This window comes from the organism of the source record quoted next (assembly GCF_019968955.1).
Source record: "MAG: Porospora cf. gigantea A chromosome Unknown PgA_NODE_908_length_9584_cov_377.263, whole genome shotgun sequence".
Classification (NCBI taxonomy): Eukaryota; Apicomplexa; class Conoidasida; order Eugregarinorida; family Porosporidae; genus Porospora; species Porospora cf. gigantea A.
The window spans coordinates 1-9,584 of NW_027151957.1; the positions used below are offsets into that span (position 1 = coordinate 1).

The following is a 9,584-nucleotide window of genomic DNA, read 5'->3' on the forward strand; positions in this document are numbered from 1 at the left end:
GCGAGGTTTTTGATGGGCATTACCACATGTACTACCTCGAACACCGCAAGGAGCCGGGTCTCCATTCTTATCTGGTGAATCTACTCTATCGTCGATCAGACGACGTTATCAATTTTTATCTTCCCCAATTATGCCAACTAGCTCTCCGAGATCTCGTCCGACTGCCTAGTCAAGGTCCTTCGACTCAGCGGGCTGACGTGTCGAAATTCATTTTGGACAAGGGTGCCAAGAGCATGCATCTGGCGCTGAAAGCAAACTGGCTCTTTCAAGCTGTACCAGACGACAACGTACACTCGGAGATAGCCCGCGATTTGTCAGAGGGGCTGGAGATGGCAGTTGTGAACTCAGGCCGTCGACGCGGTTCTGGAAGTGCGGAGATGCCAGATGCCTGCCTACCAGACGTCTTCCTTCGGAGGAAACTGGTTAAACGCCTCACGGTGGGTGAGGAGGTATCACTGGAACCGGAAATGCACACGGCAGCCAGCTCGCCTGATTTCCGAGCTTACGACAAAATCGTAGACGAGCTGCCTCACTCTCCTAGCTGCGATGACGTTCGTACCAGAGAACCACCTGGGGTGTGCAAAAGCGAGTGGCCTTCTGCGCCTGGCTTCCGATTCGATGAAAGGCCAGTGCAGGTTGCATCGGATTTCATCAACGTTTCCCACTTAGGCAATCCATTTAAGCATGAATCGCTTGATCGAGAGGCTAGCGTCGTGGATGAGGATTTGCATAAGTTTTTCATCAAAAGTCGGCGGTGTGAGTACTTCAACGCCGTAAACTGCTTTGTAGAGCTCTCCATCAAGCTGTCGAACTCCCTGGTGCTGGAACTTGACAAGGACCAGCGACTGGACTTGGCCAAGGGATTCTTTGAACGAATGAACTCCTGGATGTTCTTCCGCCGATGCGTGGTTGCGGCTACAGAGGGCTGCTTCATCATGTCTGGGCTTTCGATTCCTATGCACAAAATAGGGCCTGATCCTGAGCAATTTGCGAGTAGCCTCGATGGACAGCACGCCACCCAGATCCTCTCGATTGTGTCGGAGGAGTGCCGGGTGCTCTCCAGTCGGAAACGCGCTCCTTACCTGTGTGTGATGGAAGTTGCCGATTTGGATGAAGACGTGAGGCGGATAGCTGCCGAGCTGCAATCTGACTCCAATTTCAAGTTCGAATGGGACGATATGTACGTTCTCGACTCCGTATTGAGTGACATCCGGATAAAGAGCTTCTACGTGCCAAAGGGAAGCACTAGCGCAGTGAATTACTACGAAATCCTGGAGGCCACAAAACTGAACATGAGCAGCGATACACGCGGATCCACTGTTATGGCTGAGGACCTGTTAGCCCCAGAAACACCTCTCAGTGCTATCCGGAGGTCGATGGCGGCTCACGGGCCTACGACCACAGTCACGACGCCTCCGTCCTGTGTCAGTGAGAGCAAGGCGACCTCTGCCAAGGAATCCGTGCTGCAGTCTCCGGAGGTGTCGTCTGATGAAGCGTCAATAAAGGATCCCAGTGCATGGAGTGTTTTTGGCCGCTCGAAGAAGACTGACAAGGTGGAGAAGCGGCAGATAGAGAAGATGGGGGAGAGGTCTTTGGAGGAGCTGGCCGACAGGGCACCCGAGGTGAGAAGGTCCCTCTGGGGAGAGCTGTGGGAAGACAAGAAATGCCGACTCAAGGAACGCAGTCCCTACGGCCAGTTGAAGTCTTGGAATTTAGTGGCCGTGATGATCAAAGGCGGCGATGACGTCCGACAAGAACTGTTGGCGTCTCAGCTCATCCATCAGTTCAAGGATGTGTTTGAAGATGCAGGGCTTCCATTGTGGATCTTTCCCTACGACATCCTGGTCGCTGGAAGCGGGTGCGGCATTATTGAGTACGTTCCCAACACCGCGTCTGTAGACGCTATGAAACGCACTATGAAGGAAGAAAATCTTGCTAGGGTATTTGAGGCGGCGTTTGCTGACTGCATTGACGAAGCGCGCAAGGTGAGGGTTGGGTTCTGACTGTACACAGAACTTCATTGAGAGTCATGCAGCTTATTCACTGATCTCCCATATCCTGCAGGTCAAGGACCGCCACAATGGCAACCTACTACTGACGGCCGAGGGACATTTGGTCCACATAGACTATGGGTTCGTGCTGAGTAACAGCCCGGGGTCTGTTGGGTTCGAAACATCTCCTTTCAAGCTCACGGGAGAGATCTTGGACATCATGCAGGGTCCCGACAGTGACAACTTCGAGTACTTTAGACGCCTTGTCATTAGCGGTTTTCTGGAAGCACGCAAAAGTGCAGAGAAGATAATACTGCTGGTCGAGATGATGATGACAGCCACCACCATGCCCTGTTTCTCTGGGAACGCCGAGTTCGCACTGCAACAACTGAAGGAGCGTTTCATGCTGAAACTTCCGGAGAGGCAGTGTATCAACCACATCTTGTCCCTTATCGACCAGTCAGTAAATAATTGGCGTACGGTCCAGTACGACACGTTTCAGCGCATTACGAATGGTATTTGGTAACCCCAAACTCTTGTGTGCATTATGGTTTGTAAAGGTCCGAATTGGGTTGCTCTATCGACATTCCGCTACCGGAGCTGGCCCGTATGTCGTAACTGCTCTTGTGCGTCATGCTCTCATAGAAGTGGACGGTCTCAGTCGCTTCAGACGAGGCAGCTGACTGAGATAAGCAAAACACACGGCCTGGTTCCGACAAGGGTGGTACCAAGCAACCATCTACTCTGGAACAATAGAAATGTTGATCTTCACCGGAAACCGTTGGATGAGATTCAGAGACAGGTGTGGCCTCTGATGGGAAGGCTTTCGAGATGCTGCACTCCGCATGACAAGCTGGAACGACTTCAATGCGGTATTGTTTCGCGCGCGAGGCCGTCTTATGCTTGGAGAACTTGGCGAGGAGGCATCCCACAACGAGCACTACAGTGATCGTCGCGAGTATCCAGATCAAAAGTGGGGGACCGTTTCCAGTACTGGTCATCATTAAAAAGCAATTCATTTCGACCAAACGAGTACGTCAGCGAAAGGCTTGTCTTGTAGGACCGCGGCCCTCCCATTGGTGGCGGCGTCAAGCACTGACATGAACAATCCTGCCACAAAAGACGGCGACCGCCCGTGGCATAGTCGGTTCATAGACAAGCAGCCTGTAGCTGGCAGAATGTGGGGCCAATCGTCTGGTGCGGCGTCTGCTGGAAGTTGGATAGGGTTGGCTCGGGAATCGTGCCTCAGAGTGACCAGCGGCTGGCTGTCGCTGGTGGACACTCTGGTGGACCCTCCATCCATGTCGTCGGTGATTTTGTCAGACCCCATCTTTGCTAGAGTTGTACTGCACAGGAGCTCTGCCTGCGGAGTCGGCGGCTCACTGATGTGCGAATAAGGCTCTTTGGCCTCGCCAGATATGTTCAATGGAGAGGGCTCAGACGTGAAGGACGTCGGGTCGTAGGGATCACCGCAGGGATCACCGCAGGGCTCATCGCAGGGATCACCGCAGGGATCATCGCAGGGATCACCGCAGGGCTCGTCACAGGGCTCGCCGCAGGGCTTATCACAGGGCTCATCACAGGGCTCGCCGCAGGGCTCGCCGCAGGGCTCATCACAGGGCTCGCCGCAGGGCTCATCACAGGGCTCGCCGCAGGGCTCGCCGCAGGGCTCGCCGTGGAATTGAAAAGGGCCGGCCTTGCCTTCGCAACGCATTGGTAGAACGTCCTCGGCAGGTTGAAGAATTTCTACGTGCGAACGCAGAAATTCGTGTCGTGCTAGACAAGTCCTCAGCCTTCCACTCACTAGCGGCAGCACGAAGTCACCCTCCTCCATCTTATAGCATCTGCGGACCACCAAATCACCTTGGGCAGGTGGCCAAGTCTCCCACGCGGTTTGGTTGTCCACGACGTAGGTGGATGTCTTTGACCGGCGACTCTGTCTTCGTTGAGGAGCCGGCCTCGGATTGGCCTCCGTCTCGGAATCCGACGTGAGGACTCGAGCGATGCCGCCTACACGTGGCGTCTCCGACATGAACACCTCCATAGGGTTCACGGAAGGCCTTCCGCTGCTCAGCGAAGGGCGTTCGGATTCAGAGTCACTCCATGGTACATGGTCCACGAGATCGATAGCTGCGCCGCTGTCGTCTCCACGGAAATATTCGACGTCAACTTGATCCTGGAGACTTAGAGGTGGTTCGACGGGTTGCAGTTGTGGACTGCCGGTCTCAGGCTCAGCTCTTGGTGAGAGGTCCTGCGGCACAGGGGTGCGTCCGTCCGACTCCGCAGCCTCTTCATTTTCTTGAGTCGTGTTGCAGTCGCCTTGATCTTGAGTCAACGCGACTGCAGTATCAGACTCCTCATCAGCCTCCTGAAGCGTTGGCAGAATTGCGCCTCTTAATCCAAAGGATCCAACGGCACCAGATTCAATAAAGTCGTAATCGGTCTCTGTACGACACCGCTTCGGCGTTGAAATCACAGCCAGTGGCTGTTTCAGTGGGACAACAGGCAGCTGAGGCTCCAGGATGTCGAAGTCCTCAGGCTCTAACGAAAGTGTTAACTCCGTTGGCGCTCGCTTCCGCTTCCGAGCAGCGCGAACTGACCCTGCCATCGCGGGCGTGGAAGTCTCTTGCGAAGTTTCCATGCGTTCCATCAGGGCAGCGCAGTCACTGTAGAATCGGTCGAGTTTGTGAGCGTAGATACGGACCACACCGACGAGAAGTCCGCTGTAGACCCTGAAGGACGCTTCTTCCATAGCCGCAAGCTCCTCTATTTGGTTGATGATGCTAATAATATCCGCACTCAGCACTTCAGCCTTGGTACTTCTTTTCGTGCGATGTGTCTCCATGTATGCGAGGCTAAGGTCATTAGACCAACCTGCCGCAAGAGGTGCACGGTTTACGCCCCGCCCTGAAAGGAGGGGCATGCTGTACAGTGATTGACTCCCAGACGACATCAGAAGCGGGAAAAATCGCGGATTTCGTTTGATGACCTGTACGCAGTTCAATTCGGAGCTTCAGGGTCAGGTGGCGACTTGAGGGATTCAGCTGAACCCACTAACAGGCGGGCCTGTGCGGTGGTCAGCGAAGGGAGCAGTATAAAAATAGAAGCACAATAATCCTGAGTTCACAAAGACCGGCACGTTCAAATGACGTACAACAGGTGACAAAGAGTGATCTGCACGATACAGGACTTTCACTCAATACCGAGCTTCCGACGCTCCATTAAGTGGGCGAGTCCGAGGGAAGGTAATCCAGCAATGGATTCGCTGTGCTCAACAAGCACCGATGCTGTGCTGTCTCGTTCCGTTGGAGAGGACAAACTGGTTGATAGCCAGTTCACATTCTGCCCAGACGATTTCGGCATGCGCAGGGAGGAGTTTCAGTACATGTACAACTTTGAGAGGCAGATGAGCGGTAGGCCCAGCCACCCCACCTCTTCCAAACGACATGTGAATAAGGGCACACAGACGGACATGACCCTCTCGCACGTGAATCGTCCCGAGTTGTCTCCACCTCGGAAACGACCGGAGCAGAGTAGTAGCCTTACCGCCTTCCTGGCCAATGTGGTGGCAGACTGCGAGGTGCGCCCGGTATCCAGCCCTGTACTGAGGCGGAGGAACGAGGAGCCAGTCACACCCTGCCACTCAACTGGGCTCAGGACGGCGAAGGAGAATTTCGCCCCGACATGCGACAGAGAGATCGCAGTGACACCTCAAAAAAAATGGCACTCAGCAGTATCTAGCGCTCCTTTCAGCTCGAAGCCGGACGAGCTCGTTGCGTACAGACCCTACCGGGTCCCGTTCGGTCCTTCCCCATCGCTGGATACCCCTTTCTCCACTATAAGGTCTAGCCCCTTTGCACTTCCATCCACAGGCCTATCACGGCTTACAGGACCGTCGCCTTTGTTGCTGCCGTCCCCGCAAACGAGAGACTCGTTGTGTGTTTCAGACTTCTCCAGCGCTAGCCTCGCGTTGGACGTTTCCCCGCTGCTCGCGTACTGCAAGCTCCAAAGAGGACTGACGAGAAGCGACCCGGCTACCGATGCTGTTGAAGCGTTCGTCCAGCGATCCTGCGAAGGACCATTCATTTCCTCCTGCATCCAAAGCCTATCACGCATACCAGAGAGGTACTGCAAAGCGCAGGGAATGCGAGATGTCAGCGTTGACAAGGATGGCAGTGCCTCTTTTTGGTTCAAGGTGGCGAAGTCAAAGAGGCTGGAACGGCGCGGGCTCACTCCAATGACTAGTATACCACCCGTTCGAAAGGAATTCCACCAGGACAGTATACTCAGTTTCAGCTCAGGGTCGGAGGAGGACGCGCCGCCGTACGACACGCCCATCACTCCGATTTCCTACAGCATGCGCCACGACAGTGAGCCGTCATGGACCTTGCATCGATTTACGGTTCGTAACAACGAGGCCATTGTAGAGGAGTGGGGTTTACGCCACGGTAGTGTCCCTGTCGTGGTCCAAGCCGCGACTTTCGCATGTGATTCCCTACCGTCGAGGCATGCGCGTAGGCGCAGCTTCCTCGTGGACGCTGTGGAGCTGATGTGCGAAAGGATAGCACTGAAGTGCCTGAAGGTTCTATCGCAGGACTTCATGTGCGTGCTTCTTGGATCTCCAGGGAGAGACACCACGGTGCTGCTCGCGAACAACGCAGCTATGGGTGGGTGGACTGTCCAAGAGGTCCACATTTGTCACAATTCCCTTACTCAGGTTGAGGCTGACGAGAACCTCAAGAACTATTCAACCCTCCCCTTCACTGTCTTCGGCAAGGCAACCCGCACAGGTCCCACATCAACCATACTAAGAGTGGACGAGGCGTATCCGCATCTTCCAGAGGCGCATAACTACACAGTGCATATAGTACTGAACGACAGGACTTTGGAACTGCCTCTGCATCTGGTTCTGCAGGGGTCCGAACCGCGCGCTGATGGTGAGACATCGTATCAAGCCAAATCCAGAGTCGAGCCTCATTCCAGTGATATCGCTGGCTATCCACGCATACTCCCAGTTGAAGGCCGACGTGAGGAATCACGACGGCAGCTTCCCGCTTATACTGTAGTCCGTTGTTGGAAACAACAAAACCGCAAAAACTCATTTAATCGCTGCATGTCCCCTCTAAAGTACCTCAAGAGCAGCGGTATCCTTGCCTGGTGTCCATCCATCTGGGAAGTGAACGGCCAACCTCAGCCTCTCCTGGCTGTGGGCGAAAAAACCATTGGAACAGCGAAGCTACTGCTGCTGACCTATGATGCCGCTGATGACTGCACCGACCTCCAGCGCGTTGCTGAAGTCCCCACCCCCGACGGCGCCCCTTTCAGCTGTCTTCTGTGGGACAACGCCACCAAAATATTCCCAGGGTCCCAGCTCGGATCTATCGTGGCGGGGATGGAGAACGGCTCTATCATTATCTGGGACGCTGACTCACTCTTGCACGGCGGAAAACCGCAGCACGCCGTCTTCGAATCGCGATATTGGAATGAAGATGAGCAGGGAGCTCCTGATGCTATAACTAGCTTGGCTCTCGGCATTCTGCATCGTCAGGACAGCTCGTGTGTAGGACTGACCGCTGGAACGAGCGCTGGAGGAATACGCATGGCAATGTTTTATCCTGGCCAACGGCCTGTGCTTGAGAAGCTGAAGTCCAGATCTCCAGCTGGCGGCCCTGTAACGGACCTTACTTTTGGCCAGAACCCCAACCTGAAAGACATATTAGTTGCTGCTGTCCGAGACGGCGGCATCCAACTCTGGAACAGCGCCAATGGAAAATGTGCTATGGCCTTCGTAGACCGCAACCGCAGCGCAAGAGGCTCTTGGCCTGCTAAGGTGTGCTTCTTTCCGAAGGACCCCTTCAAGTTCGTAGTGGCTTACGACGATGCGTCACCTGTGTTACAAGTGTGGGACGTCCGGCAGAAGGACTACCCAATCAGGGAGATCGCAACGGGGCACACTCGAGGAATTCTTGACCTTCAGTTCAGTCCTGACGACGAAAATCTGCTCGCGAGTGTTGGGAAGGATCATAAGATTATTTTCTGGGTGCTGAGCAACGACACGCCGACGCAGATCGCGGAAATCCTGACCCCGCAGCCAGAGCAACAGCTTCGCTGGTCTACGGCACCTGGCGTCGTGGCGGTGGCGTCTGCACAGGAGGGTATCAGTGTCTACTCCTTGGCTTCGCATGCCAAGTATACTCGATTGGCACCGGGCCAGAAACGCTACTGTCCCAAGTGGCTAAGACGCCCTGCCGGCGTTTGTATGGGCTTTGGCGGCCGCTTCATCTACTTCAACTCCCATAGCACCAAAATTAACTGCGAGGTGGTGCTCACTGAGAAGATCAGCGCAGATAGGGCGGACGCTTTCGAGCAGGCGATTAGCACGAGTGACTGGAAAGCGTACTGTGAATCGTGCATCAGTAGCGCCAGTGATAACGAGGAACGACTAACATGGTCAGTGGTGTCCTCAACACTTGGCTCCGTAAACGACCGTCGCACAGTGCTGATGGAAGCCCTTGGTTTGAACCCCGAACAATTGCGGGAGAAGGCAGAGAATATCCTTGGCTGCGACCCCACCTCCCTCTTGGAGTCTCTAGGCACGCCCGAGAAGCAGTTTGTCAACCGTGTTGGGTCTCTCTCCCTGGACAATGAAGAGATGACCCAGAAATTCTTCTCTGAGTTGCGCGGCGACTTCGATGCAGCGCCAGAAGAGGCTGAGGAGTCCACAGGGATCGTTGCGTCTGATGGACTCAACTGGTTTCAAGGAAAAGAAGGCTTCCTAAACATGGTTCTGTCTGCAGGAAACCATAGACTTGCTGCAGCCGTGGCCTTACACCTTGACCGTCACGCCGAGGCACTTCTGATTGCTGCAAACAGCCACGACGCAGACCTCTGGCGAGAGACTCAGCAGGCATACCTTAGGAAGTTTGTGGGGACAGGTGGACAGTTTGGAAAGCTGCTCTCAGGCGTCGCCAACGACGACCTCGCCGGTTTCGTCGCTGAGGCAGACCTTAACTACTGGAAAGACGCTTTAGGGGTTCTGATCACCTACGCGTTACCAGGTGGTCCAGCATCCCTACCCTCTGCTTCCAATGCCCTTTTCTCCCAGTTGGCCACGCAACTATCTGTGAGGCTGGAGCAAGAGAAAGCAGACCCTCGGACAGCAGTTGTGTGCCTTGTCGCGGCCGGCGACTTCGAGAACACTGTGCGAATCTGGAGTACCACACCTTCTCGTGGTACCAATCCTACCCAGGCGCTTCAATGTTTGGTCGAGAAAACCATCGCGCTGAAGGAGAGCACTAAGAACCCAGTGGAGCCTACAGGTGACCTGGCGGATAGAATAATCCACTACGCCACCATTCTTGCGAATTCGGGTCGCCTGGTGGCTGCTATGCGCTACCTCAGCTTCGTTCCCAGCGCCACTGCAGGAACCGAGCTTCGTAACCGCATCTGGAATTCCAACCCAGGTGCGATGCGGCAGGCGGGCATTCCGGCTCCAGACAACCGTTTTAACCCTGAGCGTGCAAATCCGACAAAGGCACCGTCTGCGCCCCAGGGGCAGGTAGGAGCCGTTCCCTTCCAAGTTGGACCGTTTGG

The 9,584-nt window shown here is 54.9% G+C and overlaps 3 protein-coding genes across 4 annotated transcripts; 2 read left to right on the forward strand and 1 right to left on the reverse strand.

Annotated features, from left to right (window-relative positions):
- Nucleotides 1–26: 26 nt before the first annotated feature.
- KVP18_004767 (uncharacterized protein) lies at nucleotides 27–2,517 on the forward strand (the record flags this gene model as incomplete). Of its 2 annotated transcripts, none has more annotated exons than XM_067957716.1 (2): nucleotides 27–1,985; nucleotides 2,014–2,517. In XM_067957716.1, 2 exons carry the CDS (start codon nucleotides 27–29, stop codon nucleotides 2,515–2,517), a joined length of 2,463 nt encoding a protein of 820 aa, XP_067805844.1. The 2 variants fall into 2 exon arrangements, with proteins under 2 accessions (XP_067805844.1, XP_067805843.1); XM_067957715.1 differs by having other exon boundaries at nucleotides 189–1,985.
- Nucleotides 2,518–3,006: 489 nt separating this feature from the next.
- Nucleotides 3,007–4,836, reverse strand: KVP18_004766 (uncharacterized protein; the record flags this gene model as incomplete). The annotated part of the gene is made up of 1 exon (XM_067957714.1): nucleotides 3,007–4,836. One exon carries the CDS (start codon nucleotides 4,834–4,836, stop codon nucleotides 3,007–3,009), a length of 1,830 nt encoding a protein of 609 aa, XP_067805842.1.
- Nucleotides 4,837–5,247: 411 nt separating this feature from the next.
- On the forward strand, nucleotides 5,248–9,549 carry KVP18_004765 (uncharacterized protein; the record flags this gene model as incomplete). Its single annotated transcript, XM_067957713.1, has 1 exon — nucleotides 5,248–9,549. A coding segment is annotated over one exon (4,302 nt), but the record flags the coding sequence as incomplete, so codon positions are not given.
- Between the last annotated feature and the right edge of the window lie 35 nt (nucleotides 9,550–9,584).